This window comes from Leuresthes tenuis, unplaced genomic scaffold (genome assembly GCF_036924035.1).
Source record: "Leuresthes tenuis unplaced genomic scaffold, fLeuTen1.0.hap1 SCAF_7, whole genome shotgun sequence".
In the NCBI taxonomy this organism is placed as follows: domain Eukaryota; kingdom Metazoa; phylum Chordata; class Actinopteri; order Atheriniformes; family Atherinopsidae; genus Leuresthes; species Leuresthes tenuis.
The window spans coordinates 26,520,136-26,546,958 of NW_027325361.1; the positions used below are offsets into that span (position 1 = coordinate 26,520,136).

At 40.8% G+C, this 26,823-nt stretch overlaps 1 protein-coding gene across 3 annotated transcripts in view; it reads left to right on the top strand.

Moving 5' to 3' along the window:
* The first annotated feature begins 591 nt into the window (after nucleotides 1-591).
* Nucleotides 592-26,823, top strand: part of pbx1b (pre-B-cell leukemia homeobox 1b) — a 75,563-nt gene continuing 49,331 nt past the window's right edge. For 2 of the 3 annotated variants that reach the window (XM_072390185.1, XM_072390186.1), the window contains exons 1-2: nucleotides 706-985; nucleotides 1,737-1,810. In XM_072390185.1, coding sequence (XP_072246286.1) covers nucleotides 798-985; nucleotides 1,737-1,810 — 262 coding nt within the window. In that variant the 5' untranslated portion in view covers nucleotides 706-797. Of the gene's footprint in view, nucleotides 669-705; nucleotides 986-1,736; nucleotides 1,811-26,823 lie in introns of those variants that run through there. The other variant, XM_072390184.1, reaches the window with a different exon arrangement.

Below are 26,823 nucleotides of genomic sequence, written 5' to 3' on the forward strand. Positions count from 1 at the left end.
TTTTGATTGGTGCACCTTGTCTTGGCACAGTATGGAAATGGCCTCCAGAGGGGACAGTGGTAGCTCCTGCTGAGGTCAGAGGGACAGACCAAAGCAGACCTTCAGTCTCAGTCGCTATTATTTATATACAGTTCGTGCTTTATGCCTCACCGTCTTGCCAAAGCGTTACATCAGAGCTCCTCTTCTGCATCCCACTCTTCCATTACAGTGATCGACGTTTGCAGCTCAAGGTGGGGCTAAATGGTCTTCCAGTGGATTCCCAATCATGTCGCGTAGGCGGAGTCCGACTCTTGTGCTATGTCGCTGCTTGCCCAGCTTCTACTGTTCATTACAAAAACGGGAGGATGGAGTGAGTGAAATAAATTCACACTTCTTATTTCTCGCAGCCACTTTTTGGTTGTTTGGTAGACAGACGGGGGTTCGGATCACTGCGCGACATTAGCCTACAAGAAAGCGTGCGCGTTGTAGTAGAGACCAGCTGTCTGTCTCATTTTACGCACAGCCCACTCTAGAGACGGCAGCAGCAGTTCAGATCAGATTTCACACTGAGCTCCGACCAGCTGAGAGGGACAGCCAGAAAGGGCTTGTTTCTCCGCTTTCCAATCCGAAACCACTTTTTTTCTGTTCAGTGGGCGCAACTAAACGCTCCTGCGAGCAAAAAACACAGGGTGCGCGGCGCAAATATCGGGAATTTCCCACCCTGCGTCTTTCCCTCTTTTTACATTTTTCTATGTATTTCTGCAGGATTTCAGCAGCAAGGGCGCCACAGAGAATTAGATAAGAGGGTGCGCGAAGAAATGGACGAGCAGCCGAGGTTGATGCACTCTCACACGGCGGTAGGCATGGCAGGGCACCCCGGCCTGCAGCAGCATATGCAGGAAGGCACCGGAGGAACGGACGGCGACGGAAGAAAACAGGACATTGGAGACATTTTACAGCAAATAATGACCATCACGGATCAAAGTCTGGACGAAGCCCAAGCCAGGTAAAGATTCCCAGGCATGGTTCACAGTCGGGAGGAAGCGACGACAAACTAGATTACATTTAAAAGAGGGAAAATAAAAAGGGAGACAAACATTAATATAGTTAATTTATTATTTTTTTATTTACAATATGTATATTCTGATGCAGGTATTGATGTGCCCTGAGCAAAAGCCAACAAAAACGTTTTTTCTCAAATTAAAACAAGCCGCGCTCAAACAGAAAATTGAAGTGTGTGAATATGGCGTTTATTGCCGACGTGTCGCTCGCTTAAAGTAATTTCAAAACACTTTTACACCTACACACAGTAAAAATAGATGGACAGCAGCCCATATCAAGCAGATTAACTAACTGTAATAAATATAAAAAGGACGGGCTGAGAAACAGTCCAGAAACAGAAACAGAGCAACTTTCTTAGTTATGATACATAATTCAAGATTTCCTCCATTTTGTTTAGTCCACTTACATTAAACACATTCTTCTTTTTATAGATATAAATACTACAGACATTGTAGTACTTTGTAATCCTAGAATAAGCCTAAATGGACATCATCAGTACAGCTGTTGCACCTGTATACATACATGCATACATACATAGAGGTGTTAATAACTTACTTTGATTGTTACACACACACACACACACACACACACATATATATATATATATATATATATATATATATATATATGGGTCTGGATGGGATCTGTCTTTTCTTTTTTTTTCTTTGCTAATGGCGGCAACTTTTCTGTTTCAGGAAACACGGTCTGAACTGTCACAGAATGAAGCCAGCTCTTTTTAATGTCTTGTGTGAAATCAAAGAAAAAACAGGTACGTTCTTTCAAATTCTGCAGCACCCCTGCTCTGTTGTTTCCTCACCTGGGCCAGATGAATAGGCTACAACAGTGCACACAGTCTTAAGGAGCTTTAAAAAAAAATCTAAAAAGACTCAGTATCTGCTCTCTGTGAAGTGCGCTCAAGAACCTGATGTTGGATATTCTGTGTTTTAGCGGTTATATAAAAGGACCTGTGGATAATTACCTTGAACAGTCCTTATCAGTTATTGTGTCAAAATATGAATTAAGTTTTTCGTGTACAGTAATAGGGAGTACTGAGCTAAATTGTCACAAGCACATTGATGTCTCCCCTTGTGAGCTAACTGTCAAGCCTGATGAATACGTCTGTTTCTATTATGTACTGTGTCTCTCTATTAAAGCATTTGTGAGAGAGCATGGCAGCTGAGTAATTGTAGGACAGAAATACCATAACATAGGAGGCTTATGTTATGATTAATCATTATTATGATTATTTTCCCGCGTGACATTTTTTGAATTGGCGCAGATAGAATTCAGTGTACTTCCAGCTGATGGCACCTTGTCTTTTTTCCTTGTATATTTCCCGATGTGTTGTAAGTCTCTTCAAAACTTACACTGAGCTATTGAGTTGCCAGAGCATGCCAGTTTTGTTGCTAGTGCTTTCTGTAGTTTTCACACTTAGTGCATGAAATCAAACAGAATGGGTGGAGGATGAGGAAGATATTGTTTTCATTGTCTGCAAAGTTGCACTTGCTCATACTTGACCTTTTGTGGTGGCGGTGGCTGGAGCTGTTTTTTTTTTTTTTTCTTTTGTGTGTGTGTGTGAGACAGAGATCCCAGCCTCACCTAGTGCTTTCATGGATGTTTTCATTGAAGCTCGCCTCTCTGCTTACCTCCCCCACCTACCCTTCACCACAAACCAGGCAGTTTATCTTAAGTTGGCCACTGCCTCAGGAGAGAACAGGAGGGTGGGCTCTTGAAACCTACTGGGATGTTTGTCTTTTTGCTGTCTTGGTGTTTTTTTGTTTTGTATAGTGTTTTACTCCCGCTTTACTGGCGTTTCCCGGAGTTCATCCAAAGTTCGGCTCTGCTGAGAGTACGAAGTAACTTGGACCTCTTCCTGCGTGCACACCCTTTATTTTCTCTTTCTGCTAGTAACATATTAATACAAGGTGTGCCTCATGGAGCTTTACACAGAAGATATGGAGCTTGTTGTAGACTTTAATTTTTATCCAGTTAGCGTTCTTCTAGTTAATTGTTATCTTAAAAAGCTTGTTATCTTTTTTTATTTAACGGTTCAAATTTGTCTTCTTAACAAAGCGGAATTTTTGTTAATTTGTATTTAAAGATTTGTGTTATGTGAACAGTGGATTGTTCCGCTATTCTTAGATTCTTGCAATGGTATGAAAATTATGAAAATCATTGCGACCACTTCCTTGCAGAATAATCTGTAAAATCACTTCTCTCAGTCTTAACATCTCAGCAGTTTGGCTGTTTGCAAATAGATTATGGTGTGTTAAAACAAGCTACTTCCTTTGCATATAACTAGTCTGCAAAGAAACTTAATTTTAGCTACACACAACAAAAATAAGCTATCTTTTACCTTTAGACCAAATTACCTAAGAAATGAGGAAGTACTATCTTGGGCAAAACATGTAGATTTTGACATAATAGACAGATTTCGTCAGTAATAATTAGTACTTTGAAAAACTTTAGATAAACTTTTCTAGATTTAAAAAAAAACACAAAAAAACCAACTGACAGCTAGTTGCTTATTGCTCTTTAAAAAACAATTAAAATTGTGAGTGACTGATGAGTTTTTTTTTTTAATTTATTCTTTTTTAAAATTTTAATATTAAGTTTAGACTAATTGATTTATGAAAACAACATTTTAATTACACTAGATGTGGGAAGTCAGAATCCGTGGCTTCAATTGCTCTTCTTAGAAAGACTTTTTTTCTATATTTTTTACATGATTAGCTTTGGCTAAACCTCATTAATTATCTTTGACATTGGTAGAACTTTGTGAAATTCTCTCTACTGAAATTGACAATAAAATTGATGTCCCCTTCAAACTGACCTGAACCAGATTTAAATACTTTCAAATGTATGCCGCAGCATAGTGAAGCAGCTGGAGCGTCTCGTCACAGCTGCAGCCGAGCTGCTGTAACTTTATCCCCAGCACCATTAGAGATGGTGTGTGCCCACAGAGCTGCTTTTTGCTTGTGCACATTTTCTATCCCCGGCTGTCCCTGGAGTAGCTGACAGCACCTGCAGGACACGCTGCCAGCGCTGATCTCGGGCCTGAACTTGTGACCTGCTCTGTGTATTTTTACTGAGATGAAGTGAGGAATGGGCCAACAGAACTGTTGGATAGTATAAAAAAGCACAATTGCAGAGCAACACTGGAAAGGAAAGGAGAAGGAAGGAACACTTTATTTAAAGCATTGCTTCTCCTGTTTGTGTGTTCTTTTTGTTTGTTTTTTGACAGACAACAACCATGTCTTTACCCACTTTCATTACGGGATTATTGTGGCAGTCTATTTTACTTCAAAGGAAAGAAGCAGTTTTTCACAAATGTCTGTGAGTGTGTGTGGCATGATGGCATGAAGCACTGATTATACTTCTCTGTGCCTAAAATGTGGAGCAAAAGTAAGAATTGCAGCGCTTGTGTTAGTATTCATGCTAGCAACGCCGGTGAGCTCTGTTCTCACAGAGACTTTCCAAAAATAATATTCCACTGCTATTTGGCCATGAAGCCTTAACCTTTCACTAACTGAAGTCTTTAAGTTAACAGGCTGGTAAATATAGAGATTTTAAATAATCTTCTCATCTGAGTTACACATTTGAAATGCCGACTGTTATGTCTGGTTCTTCATCATCACTTTTTCATGATTGATGAAAAGATCTCTTTAGATAAGCAAATGCTTGACAAACTGATTTGGAAAATGAGCTGCTTTGACCTCTGTAAACACTTCATCAACATCATAAATCTCTGGCAGTGTCAAACAAAACCACTCCTTGACTGAGCTGCTCAGTAAATGTGCTGCTTTGAGTTGCTGTTTAGTTTCTTTCCTCTCAACCTCAACAAAAAGCCAGCTTTCTTGTGGCACATGTTTGTATAGTGTACAGTTTCAAGCCTTGGGGATCCTCCATTTATAAAGATGTGATGTAATGTTATTTTTTGAAGGGTGAAAATAGGGTGTTTCACAGAGGGCAGTCAAGCAGTGTTTGACAGGACGAAATGAGCCAGAGGTCTGATTATGGAAGGTTCTTGGAAGTCTACGCCACACTCACATGACAGCCCATTGACATGCTCAGCATCTACCTCTTTGTGTTACAAAGGCTGAACTCAGCTCAGTAAAAACATTGTGAAGTAGCGTTTGAGGTGATCAGGTATGATGTAACCTTTGTGAGACAATGGGGTGCAGTGCTAAAGTTGTTTCTCACTTTATTGTTAAAATGAGTATTTCTGAAGTAAATAAGCTATTATTTTGTGTGAGAAGTCACACTTTTCTGTTTTGTATCATTGTAAAAACTCTGTCCTTTATGCTTCTTGACAAGTTTAGGGCTGTTACTAAAGTAGCTTTTGCCATTGATTATTCTACCACTTACCTTCTCAGTTAATCAGGGAAAAGATCTGTGATGAATTATTCTAGAATCTGGTGTGGTTTTATTGGATGTCTTCATTAAGATTAATCATTTTCAGTCCAGCAACTAATCAATTAATTTACTAATTTCTGCAGCTAAACAAAACCAAATATTTAACAGCATCACCCTCAAGAGTGAATAATCCAGTGATTGAAATCATCAACAGATTAATCAACAAGAATTGTTTGTTTTAGTAAAATGCTACATGTTTTCTTAATTGATCTGGAGATTGTAATGTTTTTAGAAAATTAAGCATGGGTTAAAGAAGTTGGTGATAATGTTTTGAGATCTGCCCTCTTAGTGTGTTTATGCATTTTCCATCTCCAGTCAGAGATCCAACATCAGAGCAGCTGTAAAAACATCTGCGCAGCTTGTTGGGATTCTTTGCAAGTGTAAACCATCAGGTACGCGTTACTTTCTGCGTTCTGTATCACAGGGCGACACAGATGTCACTGGGCCGTTCCTCTGCTGTTGTGATTCGTCTCGGTGGACACCAACAGCTTTTGCCTTCATCCTGTCTTTCCCCCTCTGTGCTGATACAGCAACGAACATGGAGAGAAATGCCACGCTCACCACCACAGCTGCTTCCTCAATCTCTCTGCTTAATCATCCACTGAGTGAGAGGAAGAGCTTGTAGTTTAATTCTGTTGTAGACAACAAGGGGAAAATGTGAACCAGCATAAGGCACTTATTTTGTACTGTGCTTGATGCAGAGTCATGATCACAGAATCATCAGTGAGTGACAGCAATATAAATGGTGAGTCATTACCATTACAGTATGGGACAATTGGTTACATTCTACATTATGCAAATTGTCAGTTGCTTAATTGATATATGTTAATCATATTAAGGAACTTAATTACAGGAAACTTACTGTGCTCAATGTGGTAATTATCACTGACATTAAATGTACATGGAATGTGATCTAGTTTTGCTGTAAGTGAGGTTTTTCTACTGTGATAGTCTCCTCTCATCCATGTGAAAAGGAAGAACCAGTACTTTTGATATTTTTAACTTTAGAATTTCCTGCAATGATGAGTGATTTTGATTTAATTTTTGTGGTCTCTGCTGAAGGCCACTGGAATGCAGTTTGTAGGAAAATTACACTTAGCTCTGAGCGGCAGTACCAGTGTTGAAATTACAGAATGACGGTAAGATCCAAGTAGACTTGAAAAAAGAGCTCAGCTGTCAATCTATTACCTAAATGGCGACTCACGCTCCCAGCACTCAGAAACGATGGCTGCAATATCACCGTTTACCTCGATCAAGGCTCTGCAATCTCAGTCCATGCAGGTTTGCTCAACCTTTTTTCTTTATTATTATACCAACCTGCTTAATATGTTACGAATTTAATCAAGTCTGCACATTTGTTATGCACGTTAAATTGAACATGCAATGGCACATTTGAATGTGGTTGCCATACCAACCCCCCAGGAGTTCATTTTCCATAATGTAGTGTTTGGAATCTCATTTCCTCTGCTCTCCCCTGCTGCTACTTGCAGACGCCACCTCCAGGCTTGCACTGTATGTTCACCATGAAGGAAACTCGGCTGCCACAGCCTTCAAACACTTGGAGGGAGGGAGAAAAAAAGAGAGGCCTCTCTCCACGTAGTGGAAATGACACAAATTAATATACACTACTTAAACCAGACCAAGATTAATGGTTCCCTTTCGCCAAAGCTTAGTCCCACTGTCAGTTGCCAGGTGCTTGTTGGAAAAAAAATCAACACTAATCAACATTTATTCCACTTTTGCCCTGGGCCCACACAAGTCTGGCAACACCCACCACCACCCCACCCCACCCTTCACACACGCATCTCCTCCCTTCCCTCCCAGCACTCCACCCCTCCCTACGTCCATCTCATCACGCTTTTCACCTCTCATCCAGCTCCTCCATACATCACCCTCCGAACACCGCTCGGCTCCTCAGAGGAGAGTGTGCCCCTTCCTATCAGGCCACATTAGAGTCATGATAGATTTTCTCTTTTCATTTGCATCTGATATTTAACACAGCCAAGCAGTTGCCCTGTCACTTTACAGTACCAGTGTGAGCGTGTGCACACAGGCTTCTGTGTGCAAGCCACTTTTTGAAGCAGTCAGTAATCATATCATTGCTCAGTTGCCACTGTATTAGGAGAAACAGGATATCCATTTACTATTCAACCAGGCAGGAGTATGTTTGGGTATGCATGTCCGTTAGTGTATTTATTCTTTTTATAGAAGATAATATTTCAGATTTCCCACTATTGGGAAACTAAACTCATCAAACGAGTGTTTTCTCAGTCACCATACAGCTTATCCTAACCTACACAGGAATCATGATTTCAGTGACTGCAGACCCCTCTGTCAGCATCACCAGCTACTTGCATCACAGTGCCACAATAAGTTTCCCATGAAAGCTCATGACTGGTTTCAGCTTCACTGTTGCTCATCTCTTTGTCATCCCAACAGCTCTGATACATAATTAGGAAATATGTCCTAAATTAATGAATGTCCTGTCTGTGAATAGACAGTTTTGGCAGTTAAAATCATTGTTAAAGAAAGGGCTTTTATATTGGGTCTCATCCTCTGTGATTATTTTGGGTGAAATATTAATGTTTTCATTCATATGGTATCTGGCTCTTTGATATATATTAATTCATGAAGGGTAATTATCAACCGATTTCACAACAGAACACATAAAAGCTACATTGGCTAATAAAGACTAAAATACTCAAGAACTGTACAACAGCATTTTACTCATTCATATACGTAAAGAGACATTTCACAATTTGATAGCATTGACATTCTGTGTTTTGATACGTTCATCACAATGACAGTAGATCGTCTACACTGTCAATGTGGACAAATTTCTGGTGAGACTTGGCTCTGAGTGTTCAGATACAGTGAACGACATATTGAGGTTTATGAAAAGAAGAGGATGAGCAGGATGCAAGAGGAGAACATTTTTGGGGGAATAAAATGGAGCTTTACAACCACGACCCTAAGTACTATAACATCTTTTGTGCCCAAAACTCTTGTCATTTGTGTTTTTTGACAAATACCCTGTGAAATGGAAATGTAAGATTGCATTTTATGTAGCAGCACAATCGGTCATGAGAAATTGAACAAGAGATTTGGTTTGTAGTTATTTAAATTCATTTCAGTTTTTATTTCTTGAGATTAACAGCACTTCTTTTTATTAATCTGATTTGGCATCCACTTTTCAAAATTCAAACAACTGACTTTTATGTTGTGCTGTCGTTTAACTCCGCTTTTGTGGTCTTTGCTGTAGCGAAGTGAAGAAAACTAGAGGACCTAAATAGGTCATGTGGACACCAAAAGCTGGTAATGTAATAATACATATTCAGAATTGACACCATAGAACTACCTACTATTAATGGTCTTGCTCAAGATAGTTGACAGAATTCTGCATTGAGAAAAATACAAGCCAATTATTTTAATTTTCATTCATCCAGCTGTTGTTTTACCCACTTGCTTCCATGTAGGGAGATGGGTATACCGGATCTGTTTGCAGCAAGCTTTGAATGAAAGCCAAGGAAACACCCATTACAGTCCCTCTCTGCAGTTCACATTCTATTAACATCCAGTAATCTGAGGAGGAAATCCCCACACGGACCATCTCAGTTGCTTTATTCCCTACTGAAAATTAAATTGTGTAAACAGCTGAAGCCTCTTTTTCAACATTACCAAGATATTTAGCACAGCAGTGGCATTGTCATGGCCTCGTTGAAGTGACACTGTCAGCTTTGTCAGCTTTGTGTCTCAGGAGCCACTGTTCACTTTCTAAAATAACTATCATGCAGTCTGGGAGGACAGACACATGTAGAAGGAGCATGTTGGGGCACTGTGCCCCCTGAAAGGAAACAAATGTTTCATAGCAGAAATGTATTGTGGCTTTGGATGCCTTCCCTGTGCCGACACCAACAATGTGGTGGGGAACTTACAGCACAGAGCGTGATTGTCTGCAGCACCAGCAGGGGTCACAGCAGGTGGGACTGCTGTTGCAAGATGTGGAGTTTCTTTGCAGTGATGTAGCCTTTTATGTAGTTTAGATCTAATTCTATTGTACAGTGGATATCCTAGATTTTGACTTCTCTTTGTTATTTGCTCTTCCAGAAATAGCTTATGCATACTGTTGTTAGCTCCTCTTCCTGTGTTATGAATGGTTTGTAATTTTCTCTTAGGGGTGAGAGAAAACAGAGGATGTGCTCTTGTTGAAACTGCCTTCAGGTTGATGTCAGAGGTTAGAAATGGTGAGCATGTGGAAAGAGACACCTCACCAGCCTTTACTGTTAACCAGTGGCAGTGTCAGCCCTGTGCTTATGCTTCCTGTTACATCTCACTATGGCCTGAGTGTTCTATAGCTGCCGTGACATTTTATGACTAGTGAACTGAAGTAAAAGTGGGAGTCACAAATGCTTGAAATGGATGTTCAGCCTTCTCATCAATAATGAGGAACCAGTGCCTAATCATGCAGAAAAAGGGAAGGATTCAGTAGGTTGACAGCGAGAGGTATAATAAAGTTTGACTGAATATGGACTATGGGGTTAGATAGCTTGTGATCTGAGTGTGCTGGAGCCTCGATTGTCTAGGAGATAATGGAATAGGCCCATCACTGTTTTTAAGAGCATTGCTCCATTTAAGCAAGAAAATAGTATTGTTATAAACAGTGCAAAAACAGAAAAAAAAAAGTTCTGAAATTGCAGTTAAAATGTATGAAGGTACAGTATTTTGATTCACCAAGCTGCACTGACAGATATTTAAATCATTATTTTGCTTGAAGTCAAGTACAAAGATCATATATTCTCTTAAGAATCAGACCCAGGTGAATTATTGAGGATATCACTATTCAGTTACCATTACTGTTGACAGTAAAACCTAAAGGTACGAAAAAAGGGTCATTTGAAAATATTCAGACCCCATTAATTTTTATTGTCTTTAAGAGGATGAAATGAAATTACTATTGTGTCTGTCAATCTATTTCAATTAAGCCAAAATATCAAAGTGAAAACGTACCTCTGATTCTTAAAAAAAATATTCTCTTGTTTAGTTTTGTTATCACCTAAGTTTATTGTATAGACAGTGCTCAGTTGATCTGTAGCTTTGCTAGCTCATGTTCATTATTACTATAAGTGTAATAAGGAGAACAAAACACTGGATTACAAGATGACACCTGTCATCAATTGAGATGAGTTGCTCAATTATGCTAGAAAAGTTTCTTGCTCCGTGGAGTATGTAAGCCTGCAGAAATCATGTGTGATCAGTAAGTCTGTTGTAACACTTTTAATACCACTGTGCTGCACATGTTGTAGGAACACAATTTGCATGCCGAGGAGTGAATAAAACCCTGATGTAGATGTTTTAGTAGCCAAGTAGAGCTACAGTTTAATGACTTGATTTATAACACACTTATTATTAGTATGATTAACAGTTACAATGACGCTAAAATATATAGAAAAAGTTGTTATTTGTTATTTTGATTACATTTTTTTATTATGATTTAGTGTGTGGTGCAGGTGTGACGGCTATCAATGTGTGTCTGTTGTTAGCCATCTTTTTCTTGATATTGTACATAAGCAAAACACGTTATGATAATTGTGATCTGACAGTATATCGTGACAACAATATAATGTTGCAACCTTAACTCCAATTTTTTAATTTTGTTGTTTAACATAAAATAGTACCGAAAGCTTCCCAGTTCGCATGTATGTTAGCATAATTCAGCAAAGATTGGGTAAAATTCTGAAGAATTTTATGTAGTGTTTGGATAATCAGGAAATCAGTGTCAACATAAAATTATTTCTCATTGTTTCGATTTTCTGTTTATGTGGTTGTTGGTTGAGCCAAGAAAATAAAGATATCACAGTTGGCCGAAAAATATTTTGATGGGCACTTTGAACAATTATTTTACATTTTATGACTACATGATTATTCAATTTGTTAGGAAAAACTGGAGATTAATTTATAATCAACATAAGCATTAGATGCAGTTCTAATAGCCAGCTGGCCACCCTGTCACTTCTGTTCTAGCTGATAAATTCATAGCGTTGTTGCCACTGCTGTACAGAGATTGTGTTGATAAGTTAATATTCTGACAAAGATGAGATAAAGAGGTTTTAAGAGTTTGGAGGATAGTGTAACCTTGATAAAACATTCATCTCAGTGACACTGATTTTCACCATCCATCTTCATCTGATATGAGGTATGCAAATGGTGGCATCGGGTGGGAGTAGAGTACAGGGCTGTTAAATGGGCCATTTCAAATGTTCTTTGTTGCACGCTGGCTTCCAAAAAACTGTCAGCATGGCACATCTTGGAGTCTTTTTGGCGACACTTTTCCACTTTTATCTCAGATCTTATTTTATTTCCCCATACTTCTTTACACCTCCTCCTCTTTTGTCCTTTTTTCTTCCCTTCTCCAGCTTTCCCCTTCGCCTCTCCTTGCGTGCCATGCAAATTAGGCAGACACTTACAGTGTCAGAGCGGCTAGTCATGAAATATTAAGAGCTTGAAGAGAATTTTGCGTAGCTACATTTCTCCTCATTTTTAACTATGTCAGCGCAAACTGTGGAACATTTATTTGTGAGTTTAGGAAGGCTATTATCCTAACAGTACACATTGTAGATTATGTCTATCAGCCCTCTTTACACATGTATGTTGTCTGACCTCAAATGTGAATATGAGTCCACTGTATTTGTTTGTACCTACCAACCACATTCTGGCTACATGATCTGTGGGTACAAGATATTCATTTGTAATGCTGTGTTTATCACAACATTACATCTTCTTTCTTCGTCGTTCTTAAGCCGAGCCATAGATACATCAGTGAACAACAGTGCCATCTACTGGAAGGTGCTTTGTGAATCACGAGCTATTTGCTTGAGGATCTTGCTTGCTGATTGAGGAATTTGCTTAAAGAATGTCTCAAAAATATGAACGTGTGATTGGTGATCCACAAATGCTGAGTCACGATTCACAAATAGAATTTTCAGTTTCACAAATGTTTTGGGTTTTTTTTCGCAAACAGAATTTTCAGTTTTACAAATGGCTTTTTGTTTTACAAATAGAAAATTATATATTTACAAATACACATATATTTGTAAAAGCCAACACTCAAGTTACAAATATAAATTTGAAATTTGTATTTGTGGATAGCAAAACACGTGTGCAACTCAAGGCATATTTGTAGATCACCCTCTGTGCATTTGCAGTTATTTTTGATACAAATTTAAGCCCATAGTCTCTCGCATGCACTTTTCATAAATAATATTAAGAAGAAATTAAATGTTTTGTATATACATAAAAACTGTACGGTCAGTTGTAAAAATCAACAGTTCCAGTATTTTTCAATTGTTCACTAAGGTGACTGCTGTGGGAAAGAAGTTGCTTCAGTGCCTGTTTGTCCTGGTCTGGAGGACTCTGAAGCGCCTGCCAGACAGAAGCAGTTCAAAAAGACTGTGTGCAGGGTGAGAGGAGTCGTCCATGATGTTCCCTGCCCTCTTCCGAGTTCTGGAGCAGTACAGATCCTGAATAGAGGGCAGAGGGGCTCCAATAATGTGTTCTGAAGTCCTTACAGTACGCTGCAGTCTCGATCTGTCCTTGTTGGTTGCAGCTTCGAACCAAACAGTGATGGAGGTGCACAGGACGGACTCAATGACTGCATTGTGGAACTGCAGCAGCAGCTCCTGGTGCAGACCATGTTTTCTCAAGTGCCGAAGAAAGTACATCTGCTGCTGGGCCTTTTTGAGGATGGAGCGGATGTTCTGTTCCCACTTCAGGTCTTGAGAGATGATTGTGCCCAGGAATCTGAAGTTCTCCTTGGTGGCCACAGGGCTGCTGAGGACTGTGAGGGGGGGCAGAGTGGGGGGGATGTCTCTTAAAATCCACTAACATCTCCACCGTCTTGAGCATGTTCAGCTCCAGATTGTTCTGACTGCACCAGAGCACCAGCTGATCCACTTGCTGTCGATATCCTGACTCGTCCCAGTCACAGATAAGACTGATGACATAGGTGTCATCAGCAAACTTCAGCAGCTTCACAAAGGGGTCCGTGGAGGTGCAGTCATTGGTGTAGAGGGAAAAGTGCAGTGGAGAGAGGAGGTCTGCAGGTCACTTCAGGTGGGCTTACACCAGGCGTTCAAAGGACTTCAGGAAGAGAAGCTTCAGAGAAGAGAGGGACAGGTGTGAAATGGTGCCTCTGAAACCTGCAGTAAAAAGTGTTGAGGTCGCCAGCCAGGGCTTTGTTGGTTTCAGTAGTGGGGGCAGGGCGTTGTCTGTAGTTGATGATATCCTGCAGGCCTCTCCACACCGATGATAGGTTGTTGGCAGAGTACACTCTCTTGGCCACTCTGATCTCCCTCGTCAGCATGTTCCTGGCTTGTTTGTACAGGGCCCTGTCCCCATACCTGTAGGTGTCCTCCTTGGCTCGATGAAGGTGTCTGAGTTTGGGGGTGAACCAGGGTTTGTTGTTGCTGTATGTGTGAAATGTTTTGGTTGGTACACAACATCCTCACAAAAGCTGATGTACGATGTCACAGTGTCTGTTAGTTTGTTGAGGTTGGTGGCCGCAGCTTCAAAACCACTCCAGTCAGTGGAGTCAAAACAGTCTTGTAGTTCCTGTTTAGCCTCCCTCATCCACTTCTTCACTACAGGCTTAGCGGATATTAGTTTCTGTCTGTAGATTGGAATAAGGTGAACAAGACAGTGATCAGTGTCCCAAAGCTGCACAGGGAACAGAGCGATAAGCATGTTTTAGAATGGTGTAACAGTCAGTGCGGTTACATGTGGGCCATCGGATCGGATTAATGGCTAAATTACAATAAGATTGAGTTCATTTCATGTAGACACCTTATCTGACAAGAAATCGAATCGGATTACTTGCGATCGAATTAAGAACCCGGGATAACTCAATTCAAATGCCCACTGAACGTGCATGTAGACGACAGTGGATCGGATCGAGCGTTCTGCGCATGCTCGAGATTTTTTCCCGCGATTGTCACCCGGAAGTCGAAGGAGACGATATTACTGTTGTCGCCGCCGCCAGAAAGAAACAAACAACACGATGGACGATGCGCCGTTGTGCATCGCGTTTGTGCCATAACCATGCTCATCACAAATGTAGAGGGACGTAGCTTCATCTTGCTCTTCGTTCACCATCTTTCTCGAATGCCTTAGTTTTGTTGTTGTTGGTGGTGAAGATGTCAACCGGAAGTGGCTCTATTAGCAATAGTTGAAATGGGTACAGCGCTACCTATTGTACTGCGGTATTGCATGCTTTGTGCCAGTGATTCGATTCATTCACCGGCATATATACAAGGATAATTACCCTTGCTCAGATAAGGAGCATAACCCAACTATAGCTATAATTGAGTTAATCTCATCATGTAGACCCACTGACTGATCCAGCGTGTTATAGTCTCTGGTGGTGTCAGGATTCGTGGTGTAGGGAGGACCCAGATGCAGACTTAGCAAAAACTTAGTTTTATTACAAAAAGCAAGGCAAGAACAGAAAACGCGGCTGAGTCGGATATCAAAAATACTAAAACTGTGATAAACAAAGCAAGACACGACTATGAAACAAGACTATGAATTAACAAGACTATGAATAAACGAGACTGTGACTATGAGGCAAAACCTGACGAAACGTGACTTGATACATGGAAGGTTAAGTGAGGATTTTTGCAATGAGTGATTGAAACCTGGAAACTAAATACTGTGGGGAGGTGATTAGTGACGACGTGCAGCTGTGGAACAGAAACAGGTGACTTGAGTGAAACTTAACGTGACAGGAGAAAAAAACATGACAGAAATTAACCAAGGACCTGAAAACATCACAAAACAAAACTCAAAAAGTGACAGGTGGGACACTTTACATGTTGTCTGTATTTAGGCAGCTCATGACTGAGTTTTGTTCTGTTAAAGTCCCCAAGAATAATAAGCAGAGAGAATGTGTGTGTTCCTGTTCTACAAGTGCAATCTGATCAGCCAGCTGCTGTTCAGCCTCCTTCACATTGGCCTGAGGAGGGATGTAAACACCAACAAAAATTAATGAGGAAAACTCCCACTGTGAGTAAAAAGGCTTGCAGTTCAGAACCGGGAACTCTAGGTTCGTGTCGCAATGTCTATGGAGTTCTGTGACATCTGTAAACCAACCTTTGTTAATGTAGAAGTATATTCTGCCGCCCTTGGATTTCCCAGATAGCTCTGTGACGCGGTCCGCACGCAGCAGCTGAAAGCCCAGAAGGTCCAGTCCGCTGTCCGGGATGGAGTCGCAGAGCCAGCTTTCCGTGAAGCAAAGGGCCGCAGAATGCACAAAGTCTCTGTTGGTCCTGTTTAGGAGAAGCAGCTCATCCATCTTGTTAGGCAGGGAGCGGACATTGGCGACCTGTATGGATGGGAGTGCCATTCGGAGGTCCAGTTGTCTGAGCTTCACAAGTGCACTCGCTTCCCTCATCTGCGTCTCCTCCATATCCCATACAGAGCTGCTGCACTGCCAGCCAAAAGTTCTGAAAAATTTCCTGGGTCTGATTGAAAAGTAGGAAAAAAATTCCAAGAGAGCTAATGTTTAGAAGCTCATTCCTGCGAAAGATAACCCTATTTGAGTGTGCAACCACCCAAATAGTATACAAAAACACACATAGTGCTGGAAAGCGCAGTACCGAGGCAGCCGTTCGCGGCGCCATCTTGAACCATATATCAATTAACTGTTTGGCGTTGTGGCATATAACGTAACGTTATATAATTTAAATGATGATGATGCGACGCCACATAACTGGGAAACTTTGTCTTGTAGCCCCTCAGAGACAGAAGCAAGATACAACACCAAGCACCAGCCATAAGCTCACAAGTCCAGAGTGGGCAGGTAGGATTACTCATTGAGTGTATATTATTAGAATTAATATAATGAAAAGTACGGTGTAGACCTGCTCTATATGAAAAGTGCCCTGAGATGCTAGATGATTCAGTGAAAAGGTATGCTGAGAATTATGACCATTTTTAAAATGTGATTTAGTGTCAAAAGTAGAGCAGAAGCCAGTAGCGATGAGGTTTCTGAATGTAGCGACTGCTTCTGTCAGTCAGTGGATCTACATGATGAGATTAATTTGATTATAGCTATCGTTGGACTATGCTCCTTATTTGGGCAAGGGCAATTATCCAAGTATATATGGCGGTGAATAAATCGAATCATTGGCACAAAGCGTGTCATATCCCGCTACGATAGGTGGCGCTGTACCCATTTCAACTAGTGGTAATAGAGCCACTTCCGGTTGACCTCTTCACCACCACCAACAACAAACTCATTCATTCAAGAAAGATGGTAAATGAAGAGCAAGATGAAGCTACGTCCCTCTACATTTCGTTTGTGATGAGCATGGTTATTGCACAAACATGATTCACAATGGCGCTCTTGGTTACCGCCGACAACAACAGTAATATCGTCTCCTTTGACTTCTGGGTCACGACCCCGGGAAGAAATCTCAAGCATGCGCAGAATGCAAAGTCCAATTCCCAATCAAATTCACCATATACAAGCACGTTTTGTGCGACTATCAACCCAGTTATCTTGGGGTCTTAATCCGACTGTGAGGAACCCGATCCGGTCCAATTTTTAGTCAGTTTAGATGAGATTAATTGGATTATACCTATAGTTGGGTTATGCTCCTTATCTGAGCAAGGGTAATTATCATTGGATATATGGCGGTGCTCATCGACTCATTGGCACAAAGCATGTCATACCCCGCTATAATAGGTGGCGCTGTACCCATTTCAACTAGCGCTAATAGAGCCACTTCCGGTTGACCTCTTCACCATCAACAACAAAAAAAATCTCAGGTATTCGAGAAAGATGGTGAACGAAGAGCAAGATCAAGCTACTACCCTCTACATTTCATTTGTGGTGAGCATGGTTTTTGCACAAACGCGATGTACAACGGCGGATTCTCCATCGCGTTGTTTCTAGATTTTCCTTAAAGCAGAGAGACAGAGATGGAAAAAATCTCAAGCATGCGCAGAACGCTAAATCCAATTCACCACGTGCTTGTGACTATCAATCGAGTTATCTCGGGGGTCTTAATCAGACCGCAAGTAATCCGATCCAGTCCAATGTTTTGTTATACTAAGGTGTATACATGAACTTAATAACTCAGTCTTATTGAAATTCAGCCATTCATCCGATTTTTACAGTGCCATGTAACCCCACTGAGAGACAGCAGCTAGGTTAACTACACATTCACCATCAGCAAGCTTTTGTACCTCCCCCAACAAGTGCTGCCCCAAAGCAACCTGCTCAGCTACCCAGTGACTTCAATTGCAATGCACCATCTTAGCCAATACTAGGTAGCTAAAAAAACAAGCCGAAAAAAATAAAGAAAACAGTTATAAGATATTCTGGTCTATATCTGTTGTGTTTTACAAATAAGTTTTTTTATTTTATTTATAAGACTACCTTTCAGTTTTGTAAATACTGACTATAGTGTGTGTAGTAGGTAGGTTCAAATTTATTTGAAAATTAGGCCATCCAGTTTAGATAGAGGTTATGTTGGTTGTTAAAATCTGGATGAAGGATATTTTATTTATTTATTTATTTGTTTATTTTTCCCCTGAGGGATTGCCACCTTATTGTGGTCAGGGTGTTTGCGTGCCTCAGTGACCTTCAGAGCTATACCAGCAGGAGTTTAGTCTTCAGGTGGGACACCCAAGTTGGACAGGTATGAAGGTAGAGTCCTGACAAAGTGCAATCCACTTCTCCAGGTTGGGGTTGGACACATAGCTAACAACCTAATTCCATGAAGATAACACTGTTACTATAAGCATAGAAAAAAAAGTGTTGGAGCCTGATGTGTACGCACAATGCCCCCATCACATTTCTGATGACAACATGGGGACAGCATCCAGTTGTCAATCACATGCAGGTTTGCTGAATCCTGAGAGGCAACATCAGTTCTCAGGGAAGGACAGTAACAATAACTTTAGTTGTCTCACATACACACTTCTCTGGAGCACTCTATGGGCAGTATGTTGCCCTTTAATTAAAATCATCCTTTCAGTCTGGATGGAGGCAAACAGACGGCGTCCAGATAATTTAACTGGTTGAATATTGTGATGAAAAGATCCTTGTTGAGATCCTTTGCCATGAATATTCAAGGGATTTCAGTTTATTACAGCTTTGTCAATGCTGTCTTCTTAAGAATACATTGTTAAGCTTACATCCATAGTCTCATGTGTGAATAGGTATTGTGAAAAGTAAGCACTTTAGTTGAGTTCATAATTGCACATTTTACCATGGGAAAAAAAACACATTGGCAGTAAAATTTCTCACAGATACAGTATGGGGTACAGAGATTACTCAATATGCTAAATTTTCTACACTTTCTTATATGCATTCACACATTTTCATACATCGATGGATGCATTGGTAGGCAACATAAGGTTCAGTGTCTGGCCCAAGGACACTTTGACATGTGGCTTGGGGAAGCCTGAAGTCGAACCATCGATCTTCTGATTGGTAGGCAACCTTCATCCTGAGCTACACCCGCTATACACGTGGGAGCTTTCATTCAGAGACCTCAGAAATTAACTAAGAAATACTGGCATAATCTATATGAAATACTAACTAAACTCAATTGTTAAGGTTTGACAACTTACATGGCATGCTACGAAACCATTTATTTTAAATTTTATTTCACAAATGTGGTTTTTAAATACAAATCTTATATTGTAAACTACAGGACATATAATGCCGTACAAATTCAGTATTGCCACAAAGCAGTCCGACTCATTCTTTGAAGCATTGTTCCCTGGGCCTTAATAAACTGGTTCACAAGAGAAATCTGTTGGCTAATGCCACTGGTAGAGACCGCTGATGAATGGTTCATAGCCATATCATTGACTGCAGGATAAAGTTGTATCTGTTTGTATAAAGCAATACAGTCCAACCATCTCCTAAGACAATTAAGTCAATTAATTTACTTACGGTTAAGATTCAGGTGTAAATATAATTTCATCATTACTGTAAAAAAAAAAAATTTGTTGAGGAAATTGGTTAATGAGGTGTATCCTCCTCTTTTATTAAATGTGGCTTTGGCTTCCTCTTCTCTTGACTGATAATAATGTGTGGCACAGGTAGCTGTCAGCAAGGCATGATTAATTAAAAGGAAAACTATGCCAATTTGTCATATTGTTCTATCTGTGGTCAGAGAGCAAGGCGAGTTGAGCTGTTGATGCTTCCACACTCCCCTAAACGTCCGGAATGTGTTGGGTTCTCTTGCTCTTTGTGAGAAGTGTCAACAGCCTTTGGGGAGTTTTTGTGAGCCTCTTTCTACTTAACAAAGACCGAGTAACAATTATACCTGCAAGCAGCAATGATCGGCCCTCGCACAATGGTGGCACTTCAGCCTACATTATGACATTGTGAGGGCCCTGGCAGCCACCGCATTCATTCCACACCTCACTGGAGACCCCACTCGAAGGAATATATATGGCTTCCTCCAAGCAGTCATCAGGTGGCGCTGTGATCATGACTGCATACTCATGTGCAATCATGTTCAGTCTGGGACCATTACAAATCACGTAAAATATGAGTGTTGTTGGGCAATACACTACAGAGTTAAAGCAACTTCCTGTCTCACGGCAAATTCCTGTGACGGGGGGGCGGAGCTATGGCGATGACAGTATTTAGTTGATATATTCTCAAGATAACAGGATTTTTGGTGAAGAATAAATGTTGTATGTGCCAGTTAAAATGACTTCCTGTTCAATGGCAAAGCATCAGAATTCACTTTCGATGTGTATGATGAGCAAACCTAAATGAAGTAAAGTTGTATCTTGAAAGCCAAGCACATTTTTTCTTACATACTTTCAAGTGAATGAGGTAGAAGAAGTAAGTCAAAGAACAAAATAGAACACGTCCTGTTCACAGTCGGCGGGACTATGGCGTTGAAAGCTTTTAATCATATAAAGTAGATTGTGTTTTCAACAGTGATGAAATCCTATAAATTTCATGGCATTTAACTGTCATATCATGTCATGTCAACTGTTTCATAATCACTTTTGTGGCGTGATGTCAAGTTTGTCACGGACAAGCCCTCCATTGAAAACTGAAAGTTTTCTTGATGAAGTATCATTAATGTGTTATACGTTGTCTGACCACATTTGAAGATGGAGTAGCTGAAAAGTTAATTGTAACAGGTAAAAGATCACATGAAGAACTTCCTATGAAATGGTGACATATCACAATTCAAGCAGCTGCTGTGACCATGGCCTTTGAGGAAAAATAAAGCTTTTAATAAGAAGGGATGTATGCTCATACTGACCAAGTTGTAAGTCCACAAGCGAAACATGTCTTGCTGTTGCCAGTGGGCGACGCTGTGACAATGCAAAAATTAAAAAAATCTGTTCAGTACCTAAGTATGATGATATGTGTGTCGTTTGGTGCAGATTGAATTTAAAATGTGGAAGATATTTCAACTTCCTGTTTAATGGCTAAACATCAAATTTTGAGTAGCCGCCACACGTCAATGAGCACATTGACAAAAATGCTTTTGACAACTTTTAATCACACCTTTCCATCAATTTTTTCTCCTGATGTGCTCTACAAGATTGCCAAGTTTCATGAAATTCCAGGAGTTGCAGTTATGGGGCTACCAAATTGGTGGCACTGTGGAGTAATTTTTCCTAAAAATGAGCAAGACCCCAAAAATATATAATTTTACATATGTCCCTGGGAGCCTGCGCAAAATTTCCCGAGTTTTTGAGAATGTTCAAAAAACAATTAATGAAAGAATAGAAGAAGAAGTAGAAGAAGAAGAAGAAAAAACCCACTCTAGATACAATCAGACTGCCGTTTGTGCTCAGGCCTAATTACGAGGCACCTGCTTTAGAACAGGGCTCAGTACGAGCGTACCAAGTGAGGCTTTAGAACAGTTCCAGCACACAAGAGAGGACTACTTTGTCTACTGAGTTTGAATTCTAAGACAAGCATTGAGCCACTAACAAAGTTCAAGCTGAATTAGATTTTTGTTGTTGTGTTTTGAGGTCCATCTGTGCAGCAGTGATTAGTATTGTTGTGAAGCCAGATTTGGTTTCAGTATATTCTGGCTGAGGATTCTCAACTGCCAGCTGTAGGTCTTGCTTCAGGAAAAGGGTAGAGTGCAGAAGTGTTGTTTGTGTTGGCTTGCAGTGTTGCTCCCAAACGTGCTGTTTGGCCCTTGTCAGCGGTGCTGTCATATCGGTCTCAGGCCTGTCCCGACAGCCTGCTACTACCACATCACAAAGGCTTGCTCGTCCTAGGAGAGACAGGTGTCAGCAGCAGGTGCCCCCTCCCCTTCCCACACATGCTTGGCATTGCAACAGAGCTTCATATTTGAAGTTGAGCGACTTGGAAAGAAGGATCATGTCTTGCAACCATTCGCAGTTGCCATATAGCAAGAGCTCCATCAGCGCATCGACCAGAGGAGACTGTCTCAGTCCGATGGCATTACAGACTGGATTGTTCTACTCCGACTTTCTTTTCCTCTACTCCCTTCCAACTTTTCTTCACGGTTTCCGGAGTTTGATTCGCGGAGGCAGGGTATGGTGTAGGCTTACACTACACTTTCAGCCAATGGTATGCCTGAAACTGTTGTGACGTCTGCCTGGGCGTGTTTTGTAAGGCGACCCATTCTGGCTTACGAGTCTGTAACGAGGGTGCCACAAGGCAACTCGACTCCTGCATTCCTCCAGCTCATAAACATTTGTTCAGAGGATTCTAAAAACACGATAACTTGTTAAGCTATAAAGATAAAAGATATAGCATAAACCTATGATATAAAGACAACAAAAAACAACATAACATAACATAACATAATGATTATGAGTCTCAGATGGATATCTGTAAAGTTATGACGTATGAATAACGAACCTGTGTTAAACATGGAATACAATAAGAAACAGCTGGAAGCATTGGTTAACAGTTGCATTATTTCAGATAAATGTCACGTTATATGCAAGTTGTTGACTTCATTTTGGGTTTAACTATTCAGTACTACGGACCACTAGGGGGCAATGTGGCTCCATAAACTGATCAGTAATTTTCCAAAATAATAATTTCTTATCCTTCCACGTACGATCATGAAAAAGGTATTAAAATGCAGCTTGTGACATCACTGAGAACATGAACGAACTCGTACAAAGATATAAAGCACATTTAATACAGTTTCAAGATTCAGCTAAAAAGTGATTTTGGGTGAGATCCTTTTCAGAGGTTCATGCGCTGACTGTCTCTGGCTTGGGTCAGAGTCAGGGCAAACTGTCCCCATTGTTTACTTTGACCCAGATAGGGTCAGAAGTGTCCTCTTCTGGTTTTCTCCAATACTCTCCTGAGAGGATCCGTTGTTTGTTCAGCTTAATTAGCACTAAGTAATTAATGCATTCACCTAAATTTATGGCACAGGTCTGTGGAAAGAGGGGCTGAGAAACTCCCCCAAAATGCTTTCATGGGCAAAGGTTGTTGTAAATCTGAGGCTATTTGGTCCTTACACACGAACATCTCAACACCGGAGTATGGGTGAATTTCAAAGTCTTAAGTTTGAATTAGATTTTACACTTGAGTTCACTACAGTGCCAAAAATATTGTAAAGTTGCTTTGTTTTAGTACCATATTTGTCCATTTGTTAATGATCTGCCTGCCAGGGCAAATTTATTTAAAGGAATGACAAGAAACCCTGAAAGCCAAAATGTTTTCCATGTGTAAAATGTGGTCCCTGCTTTCCCTCCTTGTGTTATTTTTGTAGTCAACTAAACTGATCCAGGGTGAAGCCAAACAGAGATAGCAGTATATTTAATGTCTTTGTATGTAGTGCAGTTTGTATGGTGGACGGGAGTGAAAAGGTGGGTGGGTGCTGTGACATTAATAATTTATTTGCAGCTGTGTATCTGAATGCTGCAGGAGCTCCAAGTGATGGAAATTTTTAATGATATGAAGAGTGAAGCCCAGAGAGATCAATGCAGGCACAGTCACACACATACAAACACACACTCACTCACACACACATACAATCACTCAACCATATAACACATAGTGTTTTTCAATGTGAATCTAAGTGGCTGGTGAGGAGTGGCTGCTCCTGCTCTAATATTGGTTTGGTCCATAAGCCATCTGGTTTGATCTTGCAGGCTGAAAGTCTCCAGCCCAAATGACTCTGTCCCTTTTGCTGCTGTTGTCAGAACTGACTGTCCTCATGTTTATTTAATTTTGTGTCTGGGTTGTCTCGTTTCCCTATCCTACAATATCATTAACGCTCTGAGCCAGGACCCTGCAGTGACGCGCCTAATGAATTCCTCTGCAGCCCCTCAATCTCCACCTAGTTACCCCAGCTCAAGGTGTCAAATGAAAACCATTCTTTATGTATATGTGTAGATGTGTTTAAGTGGTTACCTTTGTGAAAGCGTTCATTTCCTGACCATTGACAGCTAATGAAATTTTAATCTCTCAATTAAATGAGCCAACAACAGACAGAAATGTTTTTATTTGTGTAGAAATGAATTTGATGCTACATTTCAAGAGCAGGACAGAGGACGGACATGATTATGACTTCCTGCTGCAACTATTTCCCCTTACTGCTTTGGTTGATGCTGCAGTACCCTAATGGACTGATCCACTCTATACCTGTCATACATAAAACATTCCTGTGGAGCGCCCTCAGTACATTTTGTTGACCTATGGAGGTGCTTGAGGACCCTCTATCTTAGCAGCTGTGCGTGCTCCTCGGTCACTGTTTTGTTTCGGACCTTTGTGGCATTTAAAGTCCACGGCTTATTAGACTAAAAGAATGTGTAAAGATGTGTAAATAGGCTTGACTGGGTCTCACTCACATTAGGAGAGATATGAGGAATCTATGGTGTGATAGATTTTAATTAAGGAATAATTAAAAATGATTGACGATTTTATTTAGCCTGGCAGACAGGCTTTGGACATGAGCTCATAAGTGCAATCCTGAGCACCTCACCTGCTTCTTGAGAGCACAGGGAAATTCTCAAGGTCTTTTGAAAACACAAGTTCTGCCCTCTTCAATGTTTGGAAGAAAAAAAAAGATGAAAGGTAAACAGATAATTACTGTGTGAGGGAGTGGCCAATGTGCTGGCTTAATTCAAAATTTTCCCCCCTTCCATCCTCGCCCTCACCCTTTCTATCCTCTCTGTTTTGGCTGGGAGAGCAGCAGAGTGGCTCTGAGACACGGAACACTAGTTGTGCTGGCAATTATGTTAATGGGATGCAATTAGGCCATGATTCCGTATGAGCGATCGGGGAAAAGAAGAGCCCCGGCGGCGGAAAATGATAACGAAGCGTGTGCCTCGTTGATACAGTTCCAGCAGGATGATTTGCATAACGAACACTCCCCACTAACGAGGGGTGTGGCCTCGACACTGAGCTACTTGGAAAGCTCAGGAGTTGCAGCGTGAGGTGAGTCGACGCTGAAAGCACAACATGACAAAAAGATTCATGGACTTCACCAGAGGCTGCGAAAAGCTATTTTGGAATTAATGTATGCTAATTCTTCTGCTCGTCCCTTTGCTGGCACCACTCACAAACATGACAATGCAATTTCTTTATAATGCACTCTCATCCTGAAAAATGAATGCAGAGTCACATAAAGGGGGGGGGGGGGGGGGGTCGTTTTTTTGTTTTGCACATAAAGCATATTGTTATTTCTGGCAGCTCCTCTATTAATTGTCTTAAGTTTCTATAAATGGTTTCAAATCAAATATTCATAATGCCTCCAGTGTCAATTTTATGTCCTTTTTTTACTTCCAACCTTTCACTTGAGGCATTTTTTCAACATTTTTTATTCTATGTACAGCACACGTGCACACACACACGTGGAATTTTTTGTTGTATGAAAAGCAAAAACTACCTTTGGGACACCAAAGCCCTGTGGATTCCCTTGGCAGCCAAAATAATACCGACGGAGCAGGCAGCGCCACTTCATTGACACTGCTTTTGCTAGCTCTTTTTTCCCTAATCCATACAGCTGAGGTTATACACTGATGTGATTGATCCAAATCAACAATTTATCATTAATTTGGCTGCACAGTGCAGCAATTTTATTTATGCATTGCCCCCCTCTCTTGAAGTCTTGATGTATTATTTGTATGTCCACACAGCCTGTCATCTTTAGACACAGCCTCAGGATTTGATCAGAGTGATCTGGAGGCCCAGGGGAGGACATTAGACACCCAGAATGCCCCACCCCCCAGGCAGCTTTCCCCCTCTGCTCATTCTCAACCTTTCATTCTTCCTTAATGAGAACTTCTCCTAATTATTTCAGTGGCTGGAGCGTGGGGACACAGCCGGAGTTAGGTCTCCTGCGCTTGGACGTGACTGTTACGCTGATGCAGCGGATCAATAATTTAGGCCCTCGCCTTAATGGTGGGGATGAGGAGAAAGCGATACATCTGAGTCAGAGATTAAATTTCAAAGGCGTAGCTCGAGCTCCTGGCGGAGTTAACTAGAAACCCCTGAATGTGTTTGCTGCAAACAGCTGACACATTTATGTCTACTAGAATCCTTATTGCTCTTCCTCTAAAGCAAAGCCAGTGTCTAAGTGCTTGTTTACCTCGCTTTGTATATCCTGCATGCAATTATTGTACTGTACAGAGTCACTTGGACAATGTCTCGCCTGCCAAATGATTTACATTTGACAGACATGGGTATCTAACTGATTTAGAGGCATGAATATTGATAGTATCTTATCAGCTGGGTGCCCATCCCTCAAACCACTCTGTAGAGAATGATGGTCCTCTGAGCATTTTTCTGGTCATCGTGTTTTAGTGAATGCACACATAATCTTTAAGTGTAGAGAGCATCGGCTCCGTGAAGCCTTTCCATCTCCCTCTGGGGAGGTATCCATGCATCTTTTAAGGACTCTTCACATCAAGAAGGCCTGAGCAGAGTACCCTGCAGTCTCTCCCTCAATTATTAAAACTGGGATTTTGATGCTCCTTTTTAACTTAGCCCTGAAGCAGAAGAAGGGAGCCACATGCAGAGGACAGTAACCCTCCCCAGCCTCAAAGTCCTGCCTCGAAGGAAGAGAAAGATGGTAACCATTTTCAATAGGAGTTTATTATTAGAAGACTTTGTTTCTCTCTTAATGGAAACCCGATGGAGGTTTTAAAACATTCATACGGATTTCATATTGCAGACATTCCTTCTTCAAAAAGAATGAGTCACCACAGTTCTCCAGAGCTACATACACTGTGAGACAAAGTTGGGCTGCATCCAATTATAACAGGACACAAAGTGTTTCCTTTGATGTATGTGTGCGGCCTGTGATCACAGCTCTAAGAAAGTTCAAATGGTTCAGATTGAAATGTTACTTATTGCCTGACAAACAATAACAT